Source organism: Palaemon carinicauda, chromosome 36 (assembly GCF_036898095.1).
Source record: "Palaemon carinicauda isolate YSFRI2023 chromosome 36, ASM3689809v2, whole genome shotgun sequence".
Lineage (NCBI taxonomy): Eukaryota > Metazoa > Arthropoda > Malacostraca > Decapoda > Palaemonidae > Palaemon > Palaemon carinicauda.
The window spans coordinates 6684133-6708225 of record NC_090760.1 but is presented as its reverse complement, the minus strand read 5'-3'; the positions used below and the strand labels follow the sequence as shown (position 1 = coordinate 6708225).

General features: G+C 39.1%; 1 protein-coding gene across 1 annotated transcript in view; it reads right to left on the bottom strand.

Annotated features, from left to right (window-relative positions):
- The window catches only part of Exo84 (exocyst 84), a 71698-nt gene that overhangs the window by 37830 nt on the left and 9775 nt on the right, over positions 1-24093 (bottom strand). Inside the window, exons 2-8 of the mRNA XM_068359922.1 lie at positions 23564-23719; positions 22925-23011; positions 15923-16050; positions 9712-9854; positions 8346-8499; positions 6205-6343; positions 3599-3803 (exon numbers count right to left, since the gene is read on the bottom strand). Coding sequence (XP_068216023.1) covers positions 3599-3803; positions 6205-6343; positions 8346-8499; positions 9712-9854; positions 15923-16050; positions 22925-23011; positions 23564-23719 — 1012 coding nt within the window. The remainder of the gene's footprint in view (positions 1-3598; positions 3804-6204; positions 6344-8345; positions 8500-9711; positions 9855-15922; positions 16051-22924; positions 23012-23563; positions 23720-24093) is intronic.

Genomic DNA, 24093 nt, shown 5'->3' with positions numbered 1-24093 from the left:
TGTAACTCAAATGTGGTTTTGTAATTATGAAGTAAGGAAATGATGTCTGTGAAAAGATTTTGGTGCGGGGGATTCACTCACATACCAGAAATAATGGTACAAGTTTTATTAGGGTTTAGCTTTTAACTTGATCTTTTTAATGAGATTCATCAACTACAGGTCAACATTTCAGAGATGAGATGGGTGCAAAGACAGTAGCAACATCCGCATAAGCAAGAAGTTATTTCTCTGGGCAAAACTACTTATCATGCATATTCAATATAAAAATCAAAGGACTAAAAACATTAATATGAGGAAAAACATCGATTGTATTCAAATATAGATTGATAAAAGGTGATATTTTCTAGAAGGCAATCTGAAAGTTGAATAACATTAACCCTTTTACCCCCAGGCTATTTAGAAATTTCCAACCCTTAACCCCCAGGGGGTATTTTTTCCCAGCACATTTTGCAGTATATTTTTTTTAAATTGCTCTAACAGCCTTAATTTTTGTCATAGAGAGGTCAGGTTGGTGTCATTCTCTTGGAAAATGCCTGAATTTTCTCAAAAAAAATATCAAAAATATGAAAAAACAAAATTTTTATAGCATTTTTTTGCAAGGACGTACCGGTACGTTCAATGTGAAGGTGTTGAATGCCTTTTGGTTGGCGATATATAATCAAGCTTTAACTTTAATATTACTGGCTGGGAGGAACATAGAGAGTAGAGGTCCCCTTTTTTGTTTTGTTTCATTTGTTGATGTCGGCTACCCCCCAAAATTGGGGGAAGTGCCTTGGTATATGGATGGATGTATGTATATTGATAATTCAGCTACAATTATGAAAACAATAATATTTTGACATCTGGAAAGAGAATAATATTCAAATATGGCAAAATAAGAGTTGAAACATTTACTCACAATAGACTTGTCTCTACTATCACTGTAAGCCATTTTGTATGCAATTGAAAGGATATGTAACTCAAATGTGGTTTTGTAATTATGAAGTAAGGAAATGATGTCTGTGAAAAGATTTTGGTGCGGGGGATTCACTCACATACCAGAAATAATGGTACAAGTTTTATTAGGGTTTAGCTTTTAACTTGATCTTTTTAATGAGATTCATCAACTACAGGTCAACATTTCAGAGATGAGATGGGTGCAAAGACAGTAGCAACATCCGCATAAGCAAGAAGTTATTTCTCTGGGCAAAACTACTTATCATGCATATTCAATATAAAAATCAAAGGACTAAAAACATTAATATGAGGAAAAACATCGATTGTATTCAAATATAGATTGATAAAAGGTGATATTTTCTAGAAGGCAATCTGAAAGTTGAATAACATTAACCCTTTTACCCCCAGGCTATTTAGAAATTTCCAACCCTTAACCCCCAGGGGGTATTTTTTCCCAGCACATTTTGCAGTATATTTTTTTTAAATTGCTCTAACAGCCTTAATTTTTGTCATAGAGAGGTCAGGTTGGTGTCATTCTCTTGGAAAATGCCTGAATTTTCTCAAAAAAAATATCAAAAATATGAAAAAACAAAATTTTTATAGCATTTTTTTGCAAGGACGTACCGGTACGTTCAATGTGAAGGTGTTGAATGCCTTTTGGTTGGCGATATATAATCAAGCTTTAACTTTAATATTACTGGCTGGGAGGAACATAGAGAGTAGAGGTCCCCTTTTTTGTTTTGTTTCATTTGTTGATGTCGGCTACCCCCCAAAATTGGGGGAAGTGCCTTGGTATATGGATGGATGTATGTATATTGATAATTCAGCTACAATTATGAAAACAATAATATTTTGACATCTGGAAAGAGAATAATATTCAAATATGGCAAAATAAGAGTTGAAACATTTACTCACAATAGACTTGTCTCTACTATCACTGTAAGCCATTTTGTATGCAATTGAAAGGATATGTAACTCAAATGTGGTTTTGTAATTATGAAGTAAGGAAATGATGTCTGTGAAAAGATTTTGGTGCGGGGGATTCACTCACATACCAGAAATAATGGTACAAGTTTTATTAGGGTTTAGCTTTTAACTTGATCTTTTTAATGAGATTCATCAACTACAGGTCAACATTTCAGAGATGAGATGGGTGCAAAGACAGTAGCAACATCCGCATAAGCAAGAAGTTATTTCTCTGGGCAAAACTACTTATCATGCATATTCAATATAAAAATCAAAGGACTAAAAACATTAATATGAGGAAAAACATCGATTGTATTCAAATATAGATTGATAAAAGGTGATATTTTCTAGAAGGCAATCTGAAAGTTGAATAACATTAACCCTTTTACCCCCAGGCTATTTAGAAATTTCCAACCCTTAACCCCCAGGGGGTATTTTTTCCCAGCACATTTTGCAGTATATTTTTTTTAAATTGCTCTAACAGCCTTAATTTTTGTCATAGAGAGGTCAGGTTGGTGTCATTCTCTTGGAAAATGCCTGAATTTTCTCAAAAAAAATATCAAAAATATGAAAAAACAAAATTTTTATAGCATTTTTTTGCAAGGACGTACCGGTACGTTCAATGTGAAGGTGTTGAATGCCTTTTGGTTGGCGATATATAATCAAGCTTTAACTTTAATATTACTGGCTGGGAGGAACATAGAGAGTAGAGGTCCCCTTTTTTGTTTTGTTTCATTTGTTGATGTCGGCTACCCCCCAAAATTGGGGGAAGTGCCTTGGTATATGGATGGATGTATGTATATTGATAATTCAGCTACAATTATGAAAACAATAATATTTTGACATCTGGAAAGAGAATAATATTCAAATATGGCAAAATAAGAGTTGAAACATTTACTCACAATAGACTTGTCTCTACTATCACTGTAAGCCATTTTGTATGCAATTGAAAGGATATGTAACTCAAATGTGGTTTTGTAATTATGAAGTAAGGAAATGATGTCTGTGAAAAGATTTTGGTGCGGGGGATTCACTCACATACCAGAAATAATGGTACAAGTTTTATTAGGGTTTAGCTTTTAACTTGATCTTTTTAATGAGATTCATCAACTACAGGTCAACATTTCAGAGATGAGATGGGTGCAAAGACAGTAGCAACATCCGCATAAGCAAGAAGTTATTTCTCTGGGCAAAACTACTTATCATGCATATTCAATATAAAAATCAAAGGACTAAAAACATTAATATGAGGAAAAACATCGATTGTATTCAAATATAGATTGATAAAAGGTGATATTTTCTAGAAGGCAATCTGAAAGTTGAATAACATTAACCCTTTTACCCCCAGGCTATTTAGAAATTTCCAACCCTTAACCCCCAGGGGGTATTTTTTCCCAGCACATTTTGCAGTATATTTTTTTTTAAATTGCTCTAACAGCCTTAATTTTTGTCATAGAGAGGTCAGGTTGGTGTCATTCTCTTGGAAAATGCCTGAATTTTCTCAAAAAAATTATCAAAAATATGAAAAAAAAAAATTTTTATAGCATTTTTTTGCCAGGACGTACCGGTACGTTCATCAGGATAAAGGGATGGCTTTTGTGAAACGTACCAGTACGTCCTTTGGGGGTAAAAGGGTTAACTTAAAGAACTAAGCCTTTGGAGTTAAGCAGTAATGTCCCGCTGAGCTAACACATACCTCATTTCATTGTACACCGGAGTTTTCGGAGCAGAGTCAAAGTATTCTCTTCCACTGTCAATCAGGCTAACAGCATCCTCAAAGTTCCTTTGAGCTATTGCTTGATCTAATTCCTCAGGTAATTCTAAAACCCACTCCGGAGGACCCATGGATGGAGGAGGGGGTTCTTGGAAGGGATTGAGACTATCGCTATCTTCGGAAAAGGCTGTGAAAAATTAACGGATGATCATTGGTTTGAAAATCAGGAATAAAAGAAAATAGAATTTTATTATTTCAATATTTAGCCTATGTTCATTTGCTACATGGTTCAAAGTGTAGCTTTATTGCAAAGGTAGAAAAAAACAAGGATTTTAGAGTGGAATCTATGACTAGTCTGTGTGGTATCTGAGAATCTCCAGAAGAAAATAGCACTCACAGTATCTGCATTTCTTTATATTATCCCTTTCAGTCCATTAGATGAAGGGATGAGAGTGGGAAAATTCCTGAATATCAGGAAAGCATTGAATTCAGGACTGCAATCATTAAAAAAAAAAAAGAAAAAAAAAATCTAAATTAATCTTACCCAATACTCATTTGATAAATAGTAAATTTAGAGGGGCAATGGTAACAAATAATACCTCGAACAGTAATTAGAAAATCCACATAAAAGAGATTAGGAATCTAAAATATAAAAATTAATTCCTTCAACTTTTAACCACAACTCAGCCTTCTGCTGCCTTAACCTGGTGCCGTTGTGAAGGTGGAAACAGGACAGACCATGGACACTCTATGTCAATGTTATGAAAATTATACAGTAGTAGAGCTTATAGAAAATCGTCGTCGTCGTCGGCGCCCACTCGTATCCGATTATTGGGTTCTGTCGTTAGCCATCAGCCTCCTGAGAAAGAGATGAAGAAGGGTGGAGGAAACGACAGAATGCCAGTAGCTGGGTATATTGTTTTGTGTGGTCGTGGCTTTGCAACGGCCACGCACACACACTTGGCCCACACCGTTTTCACCGCGGCTCAAGACATATGAGACAGGCGGCTTCTCCGATGTTGGTTGCATCGGGCTGCCGGGTTCTTGTTATGTCAAGGCCCGCCTTGTTGCCTGCCCGACAGGCATTGCCCTCTTCCGCCGGCGCTGGGAAGCTCCGCCGTTGGGGTCTTGTTTGGTTTGATTTTGGAGTTTTCCTTCTCCTAGCCTTTGCCTATCTTTGCTGCAGTAGAGGGGCTTGAGTGTCTCAATGATGGGCTGGGCAATGGCGGTGGGGCAGTTTATCCACCCTGGCAGGCTCAACCATACCGCTAGGGCCAGTTCTGAGAGACCAGACCAAGACTGGACCCCTATAGGCCTATAGGCTATAGAAAATATCTTAGCAAGTATAAACGTCCTTTAAGCTAAGACTCAAGGCACCTAGCAGAAAGAACTAGTCAAATATAACTAATGATGTAAAACACATCGTTAAATCAAAGATCAGGTTCTCCATGAAGGACATATCATGCCACATAGAGGACAAGGATTTTTCCCAGTACTATAAAATGGATTCACAGCATTGTTACTTATAGATCACTTCAAATAGGTGTACGAAGTCTAACTAAACCTAGAATAATTTCCTGCAGGTTCTGTCTACGAATGAATCCATAACAGGTAGATAGAAGTCTTTTATATGTTCTTGACTTGATATTCATTCTTAGCTCTGAACCTTGGTAGGAGAGTCAGAACTGTCTTCAGAAGTGTTTCAAAATCTTTGTTTTATTAAGTTTGCTTTTCTGTTTTACACATAACAGGGTATAAATGTCAGAAAAAGTTCCTAATCGTGTACTTATGAAAATTCAGTAGGATACTTAGGAAAATGCAAGGGATAATGAAATTGTAAAGATGATGTTGATTTAAATTTGACACACTATTCTGAAGGAAAATGAGATTTGTCTGTAGGCTACTATCTGGAGTGTGAGTCACACCATATCTTATTCTGATAAATCAAATTAAAAGACATACCGTACCTTTAACAAAATATTAAGTCAAAACTTTGAATAAACACTTATGTAGCCAGTGAATTTAGCACCCTGGCATTGTGAACGTTGTAGAGGCTGTGCAGTAAGCGCATGTGGGGTTAAATGTGATTTTAGCTTTCTGGTTGCATTTTAAATGTTGCAGAGGTTGTGCGATAAGTACCAGTATTGTTGTAACTAGTGAGTTTAGCCTTCTGGAAGCTTAAAGAAAAAAACATCTGCCTATTATGCTAACAAAGCAAAAGTGACTGGGTAAGCAAACATTGACACTGCGAGAAGTATATATACCTTTTGATATTGATTCTTAGTTACTATAAAGCCTTGTCACAAAATACATACTAGAATTCTGTTTTTATCTGCCTTGTCACTAAAGCTTGGCCTTAAAGCATGAAGTAACTAAATATTTAATAGGATTTACTGAAAAAATTATATAACAATAATCATTAAGTATCCCATATGATGGCCTAATAAAACAGGTTTACACTTTTTGCAAAGTATAAATCTATGACAGTCATAAATCATTCATTTATTGAATTGCAGTACTAATGCTTCTAAAACAAATATAATATAAATTTAATGTTGACCTATAACCCAATCTCCATCCATACGTACGATTATTGCTATCTAGAGAGTCTTCTTTACTTAACGACAGTTGACGTTCCTTCTGCTGTATCTGAGCCCTCTCTGCCTTGAGCTTGTCAACGGCTACTTTGTTGGCTTTGGCCCGCTCTATCTCGTCAAGCCAGTCTTGCTGCAATAGAATAAGAACTTGATGGAAGACATAATACATGGAAAATAGAAGGAAGATTCAAAATTCACATAAATTAACACTACCAAACAAATTATTAATGTTACAAATGTTACAAGTGAAGGAAGCTCTGGGTGATAGGAGGATAGATGTGAGAGAGGCAAGAGAGCGTGCTAGAAATAGGAATGAATGGCGAGCGATTGTGACGCAGTTCCGGTAGGCCCTGCTGCTTCCTCCGGTGCCTTAGATGACCGCGGAGGTAGCAGCAGTAGGGGATTCAGCATTATGAAGCTTCATCTGTGGTGGATAACGGGGGAGGGTGGGCTGTGGCACCCTAGCAGTACCAGCTGAACTCAGTTGAGTCCCTTGTTAGGCTGGGAGGAACGTAGAGAGTAGTGCCTTGGTATATGTATGTATGTATGACAAATGTTTAAAGTAATTTTTAATTTTCCTAACTACAGTACACAAAGCTGAGCCATTTAATATGAGTATGACTTCTGCAAAGCTTGAATGGCTGTTAAATCTTTTTAACAATGTAAATATAGAAGCTTGGTGGGTTAAGGGTAGGCCCCACTACCTTCCATGTGGAACAAGCCTCACTCTGACCTTCAGCCTAGGACTTGCAGGATGCCTGAGACAAGATGTGAAACTTGAAGGACTCGGGGTCAACATAGTTAGGAAAATTACAAATTTTTTGAAAAATTTGTGATTGGTTCCTACACAAATACAAACCATGTTTCCAGGGGAAACAATATTGATATTACTCATAAAACTATTACAGAGTTCTTCTAGAAATATGAACACCAATGAGTTGGTAATGTAACTCATTTATTGACGTAATCATAATAATTTATTAAAAAAAAGGAAAATAGTGCAACACCAGGTAAATTCAATTTTAAAGAACTGAACGCTATGAGACTTATAATATGGAGGGAGTAAGACCCTACTAACTAATCTGGCTGGATTACTAACCAGGGAAAGGTCGATGCACATTGGTCTTGGAGAAGAACAAAAGGGATGACTCATATCAAGCCCCTAACAATCTGAACATGAAGATGTCATAGATTATAGGCTAGGCCCATACCAGATATCTAGTAAGCAATCATGAAAGAACCTATATCACTAAGGATATGATGTTCAAATCTATGGTTATTAATGAGAAATTTGGTTTGCATACATTAATGTCCATCAAATACTTCAATACAAACTTCCGGGTCGGCGTGATAACGTGCGGTGTCCTAACGCTACGTGACTTCGTACTGAAACACAGCGATGAAAGTACTATGAGAGAGAGGCAAGGGAGTATTACCTTCACTGGTGGAAGGTGATACTACTGCCTCCTCCAAAGCACTTCCTGAGGGCAAGGCAGGATCTTCCTTCCCTATAAGAATTCCTCCATAGGACCCAACCCCCGAGGAACCTGAAAGAGAAACCGCAGGTTTTGAGCCAGAAGAGAGGACGATGCTATAGAGCTTCTTTGGCATCAACTTGGGCGTTGCCAATCAGATGCCGACAAATCCTGCTTACTCCTCTTCTTCAAGAACTTCACTCAATGAAGAGAACTCTACATCCTACAGTCATTATAAGGAGAAGCATGCGAACAATCATGACCACTGCAGAACACACACATGGCGCAGAGAGGTATGTCATGGAAAAAGTGTAGCCAAAGTCTAAGGAGGTTGCTACACCTGGCGAGTGGGAGGGGCCAACCCTCCATTTGCCAAGAATTATGTTTAATTTAATAGCCATTCCACCTTTACTGAAATTACACTCCTATCAAAGGATGATGGTTTGTATTCGTATAGGGACAATTAAATGTTTAAGATGATAAAAGTTTGAACCTTATAGTCTGAGAGAATAGACATAATTTATTAATGTTACAGTAGCTACAGATTTCTATTAAAGAATTCATTAATTATCTAACATCTTTAAACTCAACATATTGTACTATACTTTGGTAGCCAAACTCCTCAATGGTACAAATATAAAAATGTTATTTTCAAACCTTGATCTTTGCGGTTGGAGCCATAAAAACTCTCGTGTCTGGAAAGATGAGGACTTTGAAAGCATTCTTTGTTGTTCCACGATCTTTTATGTTAACGGGGAGAACTTGATCTAGAGGGTAGAGAACCTCAAACCTGTATCGAACCGGCCCACGTCTGCAAAAATTGTTGCATCAAAATTAATATTAAAAAATACAATTTCAATAATGAAATTTTTTTAATACTTACCCAAGTCACAGTGATAACATTATTGAAGAGTGGCTTCACGACTTTTAAAACAAAAATAAACAGTTTTATCTCTCTCTCTTATGTCCCCCATCTGGGCCGCTGACAAGTGCCTTCTATTGAGGGAGGAAACGATCCTGCGTCTACCAGTGCCCCAGAAAAAACATAACTCATTGCCTCATATCATTATATTTGACACAAATGGAGACGACGACTTTCTGGCGGCTTTTCAATTTAAAATTTTGTTTTAATGGACAGAAAAGCTGTCTTTTTTGTTTTCAATGTCGAGAAGCCAGGCTTCAAATATAAAAGAAATAGAATGGACTGTAGGAAGGCTCAGAATATTCTGAAAAGAGGGAATAGATAACAATTTACACTTGACAGGAGTTCAGGCTGAAAAAGCACAAAAAAAACGAAAGCGAAGAATACTAATTTAAAATCAAACTACGTAAAAGAAAATCTAATTTAAAAAAATACATGATGAGAACTTCAAAGACCGGCAAAGTTTTCTTCTACATATAAAATTCATAGTGAGTACTATTCACTACCATGTAAGCCTTATCATAATTATTGTTAAACCTCATTTCATGAAAATACTAACACTAGAACTCACTAACTGACAGAAAGGAAAGCCATATCATAAAAAAAATCCTGAAATAAGGCATGAGAATTAGAACAGATGAATCATTATAAACTCTAATGAAAAAAGTATATAATGCACAATTTATTCTCAAGTAATGAGATCTTACAATTCAAGAGAAAACCATATACCTATGCTATATTGAATTTCAAACGGTCTTTCACAATGGAGGCATTAAAATTGAAGCACTAACGCTAGACGTTTTATAACTATTATTATTATCAATACTAGCTGATGCTACAAGCCCTATGGCTCCAACAGGAAAAGCAGCCAAATGGAAAAAGAAAATAAGGAAATACTAGATAAACTATATACTGTATATGAGGTAATGAATAAAGATCTAAAATATTTTAAGGTCAGTATCAACGTTAAAATAGACCTGTCATATATAAACTATACAAAAAGTGTTATTTCAACCTGTCCATCAAAATTGTAACCAGATTAAAAAGGGTTATCTAAGGGATAAATCTCTGTCCCATAATTGCCAACAGCTAAACACTTGCCTGTCACTCAGCCATGCTGCAATCATCAAAGAGTCGTTTAGGAGATATGCGTGAACTCGCTGCATGGCAGTATAGTCATCCTGATTAAGTTCAACTAAATCGCCATCGAATAACAAATAGCGATCTTCTACTTCCATTACATGCTGTTGAATAACAGGTGAAAAATTATTTCACATTACTAGTACTGTACATCACATTCGTAAAATGACAATTTGTCCTAAATTGTATTTTTCCTAGCTATAGAAACCCATAATCATTTAATATCGGAATTTGTTTCAGCTGAGCTGAAGCGAATTCCTATATTAACCCTTTTACCCCCAAAGGACGTACTGGTACGTTTCACAAAACTCATCCCTTTACCCCCATGGACGTACCGGTACGTCCTTGCAAAAAAATGCTATAAAAAATTTTTTTTTCATATTTTTGATAATTTTTTGAAGAAATTCAGGCATTTTCCATGAGAATGAGACCAACCTGACCTCTCTATGACAAAAATTAAGGCTGTTAGAGCAATATAAAAAAAAAAAATATACTGCAAAATGGGATGGGAAAAAAATAACCCCTTGGGGGTTAAGGGTTGGAAATTTCCAAAGAGCCTGGGGGTAAAAGGGTTAATATTGGAATTTGTTTCAGCTGAGCTGAAGCGAATTCCTATATTAAATGATTACGAGGTTTGTATATCGCGTTGGAACAAATTTTAAATATCATATCAAGTATTCTCTACAATAAGTACATTACTACCTTCTAAAGTACATGATATAATTAGTAAGTTATAGCCTCTACTTTAAATATAAATCTTATGAACAAGAAAACCTGTTGCCAGTGTTACTCTTTAACTGTAAATAGAGCTGACTACCCTATAAAACAACACTTCTACATTCAATCCGGATGTACAGTACTTTAGCAGCAGTTTACATAAAACAATTACATATACTAGTCTTACAATAGAGTCAGCAATAAAGTCTGCAGCCATAATATCAATCCTACGAATTGGTAATTCAAATTTATCTCTATAACCTTGTTCAATTGCTTATTCATTTTATTTGTATTGAGCTACTTACAAGTTTATTACCAAGATATAAACAAAATAAAAAAAAATTTTTGGTCCACAAAAGTTTTCCTTTTTTTAAACATGACAGGTAAATACAGATATGGACCAGAAGGGTAAATTCTCAAGAAGAATGCCACTTAGGTAAAATAAATTTTAAGACATCAGTCACCACAGATGGAGAATAGTGTGCCAGAACACACAAGATGACTGACCAGTCAGGCTTAAGTAGCCGACATATACTTTAACCCTTTTACCCCAAAGGACGTACTGGTACGTTTCACAAAAGCCATCCCTTTACCCCCATGGACGTACCGGTACGTCCTTGCAAAAAAATGCTATAAAAATTCTTTTTTTCATATTATTGATAATTTTTTGAGAAAATTCAGGTATTTTCCAAGAGAATGAGACCAACCTGACCTCTCTATGACAAAAATTAAGGCTGTTCGAGCAATTAAAAAAAAAATATACTGCAAAATGTGCTGAGAAAAAAAATAACCCCTTGGGGGTTAAGGGTTGGAAATTTCCAAATAGCCTGGGGGTTAAAGGGTTAATGGTATGACAAACATGGCCTTTTTAATATCAGACAGATAGTCTAGTAGAGGGATATGAATAACAACAAGTCAAAGATACCTGATCTATCAATGGTAACAAAGAAAATGAGACATTTATCACCCAATAAAAAAAATCATAATATAGTAAGAGCTTTTAAACATTCCCTATTTCAAAGAACAAAACGTTTGTTTAGGCATAGATACAAGCTACAATATACAGTATACATACTTCCTACTCACAACAATTCTTCGTTTTACCTTCACAATACTTTTCTTAAGGCACAAGGAAATAAAGAAAATTGATTAATGCCCTGTCACACATACAATTTCTTTCTTGATAAGACTAATCAAACAAATTATCCCATTTTGAAATAAAATGAGTAGGCAAAATTGAAAAGAAACAACAAAAGTGGATGAAGTTAGCTAATAGTTAAACAGTACATAAAACAGAACAAAAGTCTGATCAATAATGTTTTGATGAAATAATTATAGAGAAAAAATAATGCTCAAAAATATGAAATTGTTCAAAATCAAGATTTATATACATACATACATATATCAAGGCACTTCCCCCAATTTTGGGGGGTAGCCGACATCAACAAATAAAACAAAAACAAAAAGGGGACCTCTACTCTCTACGTTCCTCCCACCCTGACAAGGGACTCAACTGAGTTCAGCTGGTGCTGCTACGGTGCCACAGCCCACACTCCCCCGTTATCCACCACAGATGAAGCTTCATAATGCTGAATCCCCTACTGCTGCTACCTCCGCGGTCATCTAAGGCACCGGAGGAAGCAGCAGAGCCTACCGGAACTGCGTCACAATCGCTCGCCATTCATTCCTATTTCTAGCACGCTCTCTTGCCGCTCTCACATCTATCCTCCTATCACCCAGAGCTTTCTTCACTCCATCCATCCACCCAAACCTTGGCCTTCCTCTTGTACTTCTCCCATCAACTCTTGCATTCATCACCTTCTTTAGCAGACAGCCATTTTCCATTCTCTTAACATGGCCAAACTACCTTAACACATTCATATCCACTCTAGCTGCTAACTAATTTCTTACACCCGTTCTCACCCTCACCACTTCGTTTCTAACCCTATCTACTCAAGATACACCAGCCATTCTCTTTAGACACTTCATCTCAAACACATTCAATTTCTGTCTCTCCATCACTTTCATTCACCACAACTCCGATCCATACATCACAGTTGGTACAATCACTTTCTCATATACTGTAGAACTCTCTCTACATTCATGCCCAACCCTCTATTTTTTACTACAGTGAACCCTCGTTTATCGCGGTAGATAGGTTCCAGACCCGGCCGCGATAGGTGAAAATCCGCGAAGTAGTGACAGCATATTTACCTATTTATTTAACATGTATATTCAGACTTTTAAAACTTTCCCTTGTACGTAGTACTGTTAACAAACTACCCTTTAATGTACAGAACACTTAATGCATGGACTAACGTACCCTAAACTAAAACAGGCACAAATATTAAGGGCGACTTTATATCATGCGTTTCCTAAACACGCCTAAAAGCACGATAAAAAATGGTTAGCAATGTTTTGTTTACGTTTATCTCTGATTATAATGAAGAAACAAACGCATTTATACATCTGTGTATAGGTTAGTTTCTGCATCGATTATATTGATTATTCAGTACAGTATGTTGATTTGGTTATTACTAATGTTTTACTTAATTTTTCTTAGGATTTCCAAATGAAATGTTTTTCTTTATGACACCACCTGAAACGACGGCGTCATAAAGTACGCTCAGGAAACAAACTAAGGAATTTAACGCGCATGATGAAAGTGATAAATAATGATATTACAGTAAAATATGTTATTACAAATATTATTTACCGTATCTATATAAAATCATACATACGTAGCAAAGCAGAAAAACAATCTACGAGAGAGAGAGAGAGAGAGAGAGAGAGAGAGAGAGAGAGAGAGAGAGAGAGAGAGAGAGAGAGAGAGAGAGAGAGAGAGAGAGAGTTGTTTTACATACATAAATGTAAATTTAAAAAAAAAAAATAGCCCCATTTCATCTAAAATAGATTACAAATATTTTACTTTATCATATTACAGTAGTCTGTATAATACTGTAAAGTTCAGTACAGTATGTTGTTGTTAAAGTCGTGGCGATGAAATTCTCACGAAACAAAAACACGCCATTTGAGTACAACAGCTGATTCTCTCTCTCTCTCTCTCTCTCTCTCTCTCTCTCTCTCTCTCTCTCTCTCTCTCTCTCTCTCTCTCTCTCTCTCTCTCTCCGTGTTATACAATACTTACATTTAGATGAAGAAGCTAAAATTAGTTTTCTTAGTGTCAATTAAATACGAAACGAAATAATTAGGCCGAGTCTACATCCATTTCAATCATAGCTAAAAATACGGCATCCGATTTCATCAGCAAACCACTATTTTTTGGGAAATATCCTTTTATTCTAGAAAATTGCTACTCTTTAAATAGTTAATTGCACATTAAGAAAGCGTGTACTTTTATTTTTAAATTTCGGGTTTGTTTTAAAAATCGAGTATTGTTGACTTCTTTTTTTTTTTACTTTTGGCTGTGATTAGATCAGCTGTCATCTAGCTGCCGCTCTTGAGTGTGTACGAATACACTAACAAAGTATCATTTATACCATTTCTTAACTTATTCAAACCGTCTACAGTATACAGTTGATATTACATAAGCACCAATGTGTTATAACCTATCAATTTTTTTGTTTATTACATTTAAACACACACACACTCTCTCTCTCTCTCTCTCTCTCTCTCTCTCTCTCTCTCTCTCTCTCTCTCTCTCTCTCTCTCTCTCTCTCTCTCTCTCTCTCTCTCTCTCTCTCTCTGTGGGCTACTTTTCACTACCTCCCATTCCTTACCTCTCTCTATCTCTCTAACAAATGATATCTTTGTTGCTCCTCAAAGTTTCATTTATATTGAAAATCAATCATGATTCAATTTTCCTTACTTTCTCCAATCTCGCACCATCGGTCACTTCGCGGTATTTTTTATATTTCCGGAAAATCCGCGATATATGTATATACATGGGTTATGAAAAAAATCCGCGAAGTGGTGAATCCGCGATGGTCGAACCGCGAAGTAGCGAGGGTTCACTGTACTCCCTTAACTGCCCCCAACCTTCATTCACTCTCTGACGTACATCTGCTTCCACTCCACCATCTGCTGCAACAACAGACTCCAAGTACTTAAACTGATCCACCTCCTCAAGTAACTCTCCATTCAACATGACATTCAACCTTGCACCACCTTCCCTTCTCATACATCTCATAACCTTACTCTTACCCACATTAACTCTCAACTTCCTTCTCTCACACACCCTTCCAAATTCTGTCACTAATCGGCCAAGCTTCTCTTCTGTGTCTGCAACCAGTACAGTATCATCCGCAAACAACAACTGATTTACCTCCCATTCATGGTCATTCTCGTCTACCAGTTTTAATCCTCGTCCAAGCACTCGAGCATACACCTCTCAATCCACTCCATCAACATACAAGTTAAACAACCACGGCGACATCACACATCCCTGTCTCAGCCCCACTCTCACCGGAAACCAATCTCTCACTTCATTTCCTATCCTAACACATGCTTTACTACCTTTGTAGAAACTTTTCACTGCTTGCAACAACCTTCCACCAACTCCATATAACCTCATCACATTCCACATTGCTTCCCTATCAACTCTATCATACGCTTTCTCCAGATCCATAAACGCAACATACACCTCCTTACCTTTTGCCAAATATTTCTCGCATATCTGCCTAACTGTAAAAATCTGATTCATACAACCCCTACCTCTTCTAAAGCCACCCTGTACTTCTACCATTGCATTCTCTGTTTTATCCCTAATCCTATTAATCATTACTCTACCATACACTTTTCCAACTACACTCAACAAACTAATACCTCTTGAATTACAACACTCATGCACATCTCCCTTACCCTTATATAGTGGTACAATACATGCACAAACCCAATCTACTGTGCTACCCTAGCAGTACCAGCTGAACTCGGTTGATCGGTTGAGTCCTTTGTCAGGCTGGGAGGAGCGTAGAGAGGAGACGTCCCCTTTTTGTTTCATTTGCTTGATGTCGGCTACCCCCCAAATTGGGGGAAGTGCCTTGGTATATGTATGTATGTATAAAAACCTGAGTTCTTTAATAGCAGAATGACTTCACTGAAGCTGATACAGCCATTTAAACGTTTAATAAGGTACAGTAGTTATAGTTTCTAGCAGGTGGAAGGCAGGCACCACCCACTCATCATGCATTACCACCCTCACTTTGACCTTAAGCTAGGAATTACAAGGTGATTGAGGAAGGCACATAACTTGAAGGACTAAGATTTATATAACTAGTAGTGCGGTACATGAGTACTGAACTGCGGCCTAAGTCAAAGTGAGGAATACTCCACCTGGTGAGTGAGAGGGCCTTGCCCTCTACCCGCCAGTAACTATACAGTAACCACCTCGTTAAAAATTCAAACAGCCATTCCACCATCACTGAAGTCATATTCCTATTAAAGGACCAAGCTTGCATTTATATAGAAACAAATCACATTTTTATAAAACACTTACCGAGCAGCCTTCAATTTTTTCTAACAACCCCGTTAACTTTTTACGGTTTTCACGTTCACGTTTCTCCTTCAACTCCTGAGGATCGACTTCTATCATTTCTTGAGCTGCACACCCAGGACCACGCTCACCTTGGGAAAGAGGACCATTTTAGTTATATTGTTTTCTTTCATAGAAAAAACTTAGATGCCAGCTTTCAAATGAGGCAGCTGTAATATTACAAGGGTCATTCTATCTCGATATCTAATGATAATCCTAAACACAAGTTTTATATTAAATCAAGCAGCAAAGAGACTAATGGCAAGTTAAAACAGTAAAAAAGGAGTCAGATGAACTTCAGTGCACCTGAAGATATCTTATTGCATTGATCTTATATATTTGGAGTCAGGGATACTTGAATTTTCAAAGAACATGATTCATGTACACTGTCTATTACAGTATCTACTGCTTATTACTTTGATTAAGAGGCATTATAAAAAGATGTACAATAATTTTACACAGTGCATCATGAATTTCTGTATAAAATTTATGTACTGTACACAAGAGTTAAAAGTGGACTGGGTTGTTGGTCTTCTTACAGTTTACCTAAGGTACTGTATTGAGAAAATATTCTATAGATTCAGCTTACTTGACTAGTTTCATCGTTTATCAAAATGACAAATTTCGAAGTAATTTGTATTATTCCTAACGATACAAACCTGTGGCTATTTATAGGGGATATTACTTTCGTCGAAGCTGAAAGACGAGCCAATAGATTTTTAGCGAGGGTTAACCACCCAACTGCTAGTTAGCAGGGGAGTGTAGTAGCTACCTTCATCACTCACACACCTGGGTTGAGAACCCACTTTGCTTGGAGGTAGGACTTCAAGGGGGACTGGTGCTGGCAGGCCAATCTGTATAAATAGCTACAGGTTTGTATCGTTAGGAAAAAGCCATATTACTGTACTTCCAAATCTGTCATTTGTTCCGTCCCTATGTACAAACCAACACTATATATAGGGGATGACTTACCCTTTAGGAGGGTGGAAGTCCTTACCAACTTGCTTTTTGGCTTTGACGTGGGATTTTCCCCTTTATGTGTTTTGCACATAATTGGTGGAAACCCTATATGTTGCTAAAACCATGCAATGCCTGGTCTGTAGCCTAAACAAGCTGTATGCTCATGATACTAGCAATGTGACTGTCTAGGTATGAGTTTTTCAGAGTCATAGGAATCTTCAGAGGTTACCAAGACATACCCAATACCCCCTCGTTGGGGTATGGGGACACAACAAGTACAGTGGAACCTCTACATACGATTGTCCCAACATACGAATTTTCCAACATACAAAGTAAAATTCAACCAAATTTCTGTCTCAACATACGAAGTGTTGCTCCAACATACGACGTAAACAATACGCTTACCCGTGGAATTTTCTCGAAAGCGTCCAGCGTAGCTTGTTGTTGACGACGCTAGACGGCAGCACATCGGAGGGACACCAATCGAGCATCACCTTGACCAGTCCTCTCATCGCGTGCGCATCGTGTGGTTGTCCTCTATTCGCTCAGTTTTAACAGTTTTTTATCTTGCCTTTTCACGTGTTGTTTTCTGTGTTCCGTTATCATGGGTCCTAAAAAGCTTAGTTTCGGTTCAGGAAGTAGTAGCAGTGGTGAGAAAAAGAGGAAGTCTATGCTTTCATTAGAATTAAAGCAGGAAATCATAGAAAAGCATGAGCGAGGTGTACGTGTTAGCGATCTGGCTAAACAATATGGCTGGAATATGTCGACGATCTCAACAATCATAAAACAGAAGTCAGCCATTAAATCAGTGAAACCTTCGAAGGGGGTCACGATTATTTCTAAATGTCGTAGCCCTACCCTTGAAGAGATGGAACGACTTTTGTTAATATGGATCAAAGACAAGGAGATTGTTGGCGATACGATCATTTGTGAGAAGGCCAGCGCTATCTACAGTGACTTGAAGGCGGCGCGCTCTCGGGGTGACGCAGGGGAGAGTTCAGCCGATCCTACGACGGATGAATTCAAGGCGTCTCAAGGTTGGTTCGAGAAATTTAGGACACGGACCGGGATTCATTCAGTTGTTCGTCATGGAGAAGCTTCTAGTTCGGACACTAAGGCTGCTAAAGACTTTGTTAAAAAGTTCGAAAGCATCGTGGCGGAGGAAGGTTACGTAGAGCAGCAGGTTTTCAACTGTGATGAAACTGGTCTGTTTTGGAAAAAGATGCCTAGTCGAACGTACATTACCGCTGAAGAGAAGAAAATGCCTGGACATAAGCCAATGAAGGATCGGTTGACTCTTGCGCTTTGTGCCAACGCCAGCGGGGGACTGCAAAATTAAGCCTCTGTTAGTTTACCATTCCGAAAACCCTAGGGCATTTAAAGCACATAGAATTAATAAAGACCTGCTACATATTCTATGGCGTTCTAATTCTAAGGCTTGGGTTACTAGGCATATCTTTGTGGAATGGGTAAACGTAGTTTTTGGCCCTGCTGTCAAGAAGTATCTTCAGGAAAGGAATTTGCCTTTGAAGTGCTTGCTTTGTTTGGACAATGCACCCGCTCACCACCCCTGACTCGAAGATGATATCATCGACGAATACAAATTCATCAAGGTGTTTTATCTTCCATCGAATACCACCCCTATCCTCCAGCCCATGGACCAGCAAGTCATCTCTAATTTTAAGAAGCTGTACACCAAGCACTTATTTAAGCAGTGCTTTAATGTCACGCAAAGCACCAACTTAACTTTGCGTGAATTTTGGAGGAGCCACTTCAATATCGTGCACTGCTTAAAGATCATTGATCAGGCTTGGGAGGGAGTAACTCGTCGGACCCTGAATTCCGCTTGGAAGAAGCTTTGGCCTGATGCTGTTGCTCCCAGGGATTTCGAAGGTTTTGGCCCCGAGAATGAACCTGAGCTTGCCGCCGAGGAAGACGTCGAAGAGATTGTATCCCTTGGCAAGTCCATGGGTCTGGAGGTGGATGAAGATGACATCACCGAACTCGTCTGTGAGCATCACAAAGAGCTCACCACCGAGGAACTCAAGGAGCTGCAAGCCATGCAGCATGATGAGTTCCAAGCGCAGTTGAGTGAGTCGGAGGAGATCGAGGAGGTAGGCCAAATCTTAGGTACGGCGGAAATAAAACAGATGTTGGCATATCATCAACACGTTGTTGATTTCATCGACAAGCATCACCCACAGAAACTTCAGGTTTGCCGTGTTGTTGCGCAGTTCAATGATGTTTGCTTAATGCATTTTAGAAAAATCCTTAAAAGCCGTACAAAGCAACTTTCACTCGATAGTTTCTTTAAAAAATCTCTACTAAAACGGTCTAGTGATCATGATGAAAAGAAAGAAAGTGAAGCAAAGAAAAGGAAGACCGAATCGAGTGAAAGTGAGGAAAATTAAAAACAAGAAAAGAAAAATGTAAAAAAAAAATATAAAATTCTAAAAATGAAAACAAAAAATAAGCTAAGTTAAGTTAAAGTTCACGTAGTGGTGTAAGTTAGCGTAAGTTATCGTACACGTTATCGTACAAAGTCACCGTCCCTACCTCCTCGCTGATCTTCCATCTTTACTCCTGCGTAGAAGTCCCTACACCTGCGCTGGCCTGTCGCTAAGGTAAAGTGTTACATTACAACCCGTTTTTTATCTATTATTTCATTATTATTATTCTTTTTTTTTGGTTTGTAATATGTATTTATTATACAGGCATTGGATTAATGTATTGTGTAATTATGTGTAGCCATTTATTAAGGATTTATTATGGGTTTTTAGGCTAAGGAACAAATTAAATCAATTACCATGTATTCTTATGGGAATATTTGCTCCAACATACGATCGTTTTAACATACGAAGTAGTTTCTGGAACGAATTAAGATCGTATGTAGAGGTATCTCTGTATTGAAACAATACCAGGGTACACAAGGAAATAATGGTTGACCTGCATGTAGTTGAGGTCAGCTTTGCAGAGGACCCTGGGTGGTGATTCCCCAAGAGAGGGGAAGATGAAGAAAAGGAGGAGCCAGTCATTCTTAATCATTCATTCAGACTAATCCCAGGTAACCTTTGCCCTCCAACCCTCTGCCACTTGTCCATTAGGGAGCTTGAGGTGCAGCCACCACAGGACCAATGGAAAATGTTTCCATGTTCCTCTGGGTTACGTCTTGCAGGTAGTGGGCAGTGAAGGTCGTCTGACGCTTCCACACGCCCACTTGTAGTACCAGCACCACAATAGTTTCGTTCGAACGTCAGGTACGTTGCAATGACCCTTGACGTTATGACCTTGCAAATCCAAGCAGAGATAGTATCCTTCGTGATCCTCCTCTTGACCTTCCCCTTACTGACAAAAAGTGCTGGCACTTGGGGGCGCGCTGCAGATGTCCTTTTGAGGTAGTACCTCAAACTCCTTACTGGGCCTAGTAACAGTTGATCTGGGTCAAACATTACAGAACGGAGACTCTTTATCTGGAAGGAATCGAATCTAGGGTCCGCTACCCCTGGATTTTGAGTCTTTGCAATAAACTCAGGGACAAAGATGAAGCTTACCTCTCCCCATCTCCCTGCATAGACGGTCATACGACAGACCGGACAGAAGAAGAAAAGGGCAGCTGTGGCTTTGAAGGTTCCACTTTACGGAGGAATGGAACAGGCTGGCTTGCCTGTTTGGGCTCCTTGGGTTCCCCAAAGGTTGGTTCTTCCTGAGGAGGAGATCGTCGGGAGTCGTCCTTCCGCCGAGATGTTCTTGGAAAGCAGTGATCACGGGTAGATCTGTGAGAAACAGACTTCCGTTCTACAGGAGAACAGCGATCTTGATCTGATGGTCGACGCTTGCGGGCCAGAAAACGAAAGGAAGAACCTCTACAAGGCGCTGTCGAACAGTGTATTGGTGAGTGACAATGCCCCATCGAGGCTCGAGAAGAAAAGTGGCTGGACGACTGTCTCCGATCTAAAGGAGATCGCCTACGTTCTGGCGAACGACGGTTAGCTGGCGAACAACTAAGAACTGGGGATCAGCGAGTCACAGGAGAACTAGGCAAAGCTGGAGAGCGACAAGGAGCTGTTAAATGATGAGCTGCTGGTGATAGGTGTGCAGCTGGCGAACGCCGATAAGCTAGGAACAGCGAGCAGCAAGAGAATGATAGGTAACTACCAAACACTTAGTAGTAGGGGATCAGCGAGTCGGTGAACGACGAGCTGTCGGAGAATGACGAAAAGCTAGCGAACAGCAAACTGCTGGAGATCGTCAAGAAGCCAAAGCATGATAGACAGCCAGCAGTTGACGAATCACACGCGAGTGACTGCAAACAGCCGGTGAACCACGAACTGCAGGAGCTCGACGAACAGTCGGAGAATCCATAGATTCTATGGCAACTGGTGAACCACGAACAGCTGTCAGGTGGCAAGAGGTCGGAGAGGGACGGTGGATAGGTGAATGCCACTAGGCTGGTGAAAGGTGAGTTCAAAGAGAATCCGATAACGTAGGCAAGGGTCGGAAACCATAAGGCTATCGGCGAGGCTGACGAGATTCGTCATGATGACGATCTCTAGGAGAGAATTGCGCCTGAGGTGGCGAGAGACGAGGAGTGGGCGAGTGGCGAGATCTTGGCGAGAGACGAGGAGTGGGCGAGGGGCAAGATCCTGGTCAGTGACGATCCTCCAAGGGGGATCGTCCGACAAGTGAAGAAGGAAGAAAGCCGAAGAGACATCTCTTAGCAAGAGGCGAAGGAAACCGTTGAAGCGACGAGGATGATCACGCACTCTGCAAGCTCGACGAGGGCGGTGAAAATCTTCTGAAGGAGAGGACTGCTCAGCGGGAAGATCTCTGGAAGGCCTCTGGATCGGGGTCTCTAAGGGGGATCTCAATCTAAGACAAGAGATGCCCACCCGCAGTAGAGACCTGCTTCAGACTTTACTCCGTCCTGACGGAAGAGTCGGCTCAGCAAGGGGGTGAAGCGCAGTCTGCGACAAAAGCGCCGGAAGAGGCAGGGCAGGATTCGTCAGCAGACGACACCTCAGAATCACGTGAGCCCTCACTCAGCAACGATAAGGGATCCATCTCTGAGGAAGTCAGTGTACGCTTCCTCTCTGCATCGAGTTGAAGTTCAAAAAGCGCCTTCTTCAAAGGGGGCCCGGACAAATGAAACACATCAGAAAAGGAACAGGTCTCACACAGGGGGAATGGCAGGGCCACTTCGCTAGGGGAAGCAGCACTGTCCCTCAAGAACTGAGGTTGACCTGGAGTTAATTGGTTTACGCTCTTGTTAGATGGTTCCTCGAGGGAAACAAACCGAACAGGAGCTTTGGGGGGAGGTCGGGGGTGAAAGAAAGAAGCCTTGGTTTTCTTTGACTTCAAGGGAGACCCCAAAGGCGAAGAATCCCTTTTGAATTTCTTTTTACGCCATCGCCCAAACTTGTCCCACTGGGAGGCAAACCACTCACCGCATGCAGGGCAGGTGTTTTGGTCACAAAGCCGCCCCCAGCATGCAGGACACAACAGATGCGGGTCCGTATCAACGGACGACATGAAAGTCCCGCAGGAGCGGCCCTCAGGTCCTGGGCAGGTCCTCATGAATGCAGCTAAGAAGAGAGCACTCATACACTGAAATAAAAAAGCAAAAAAAAAAGCAATTAGTTAGTAATGGCAAGTCAATCGTTGGTGAGGGGAAGAGCAGTAATGCCTATTCTCCACCCGAGCCAAAAGCAAAGTGGGTTCTCAACCCAGGTGTGTGAGTGAGTGGGGGAGCTACTGCCCCCAACCACGGCTAACTAGCGGGTAGGCAGTTAACCCTCGCTAAAAATCTGATGGCTCGTCTTTCAGCTTCGCCGAAAATAATATATCCTATAAATAGCATTGGTTTGTATTCAGTGATGGAACAAACAACATTTAAGAGACAAATTCTACAAGACTTGGCTTTTACCTTAAAAACACCAATGGGCAAGGTGTAATTTGGTTAAAGAATATAAGAATTATTGCTTGCAAAAGTAATAAACAGCTAAATACCTGTGATTGAGAGCTCCAATAAAGATGTTAAAAGTGACTTCTGCTCTGTGATCAGATGTGATAGCTGATACATCTCACTTTCTAAATCTGTGAAAAAGATAAAAGAAATTTGGTAAGTAAAATTCCAAAGAGAAGATTCACCATCAGCTTCATATTGAAAGTAAACTACAATATGGATGAAGCAGTCCTCCAGTAACAAATATAATGTTCCTTATTCTAAATATGACATAGCTTTCATTTATTCAAATGTTTATTATGCACTGTTTCCTATGATAATGCACCATATGGGGTACCACTATTATTCTATAATTACCTTCCATAACATAACACCTTCGGCCACTTTTACATGGCCTTCATCCCTTTCATACTAATTTCCTCAATTAAATATGTAAAAAGAAAAAAAAAAAAAAAAAAAAGAGCACTGTAATTAGAATTATGAATATTCTGCTCATATAGTATTATGTTTTCAGAAATTACTCTTCCATTTAACAATTGAATAAGGAAGATTACGAACTTGAATCACCTGGCGCAGTGAATCTTAAGCATTAAAGTATGTGCTGATGAATGACTAAGCAGTTACAGTACGCATAAAAAATTAGGAAAAAGAACAGTACCGGTACTTATTGATGCATTACTTACATGAAATTTCTTTAGCTGTGTCTATGAACTGCATGTAGTTCATATACACATTTTTCTTCAGCTGAGCATTAGTCTCCTCCGCCAAATGATGAATCCTTTGCCTCTGCTGCTGGAGTTCCAGCCCTCCAACACTACTCTGACTAAGGTCTTGAACATCTGAAAGGAAAAACAGTACTGTAAATATATATTTCTTCCCTCCCTTTTCACATATGAAATTAACCCTTTTACCCCTAAAGGACTTACTGGTACGTTTCACAAAACCCATCCCTCTACCCCCATGGACGTACCGGTACGTCCTTGCAAAAAAATGCTATAAAAATTTTTTTTTTCATATTTTTGATAATTTTTTGAGAAAATTCAGGCATTTTCCAAGAGAATGAGACCAACCTGACCTCTCTATGACAAAAATTAAGGCTGATAGAGCAATTTGAAAAAAAAATATACTGCAAAATGTGCTGGGAAAAAAATAACCCCCTGGGGGTTAAGGGTTGGAAATTTCCAAATACCCTGGGGGTAAAAGGGTTAAATGA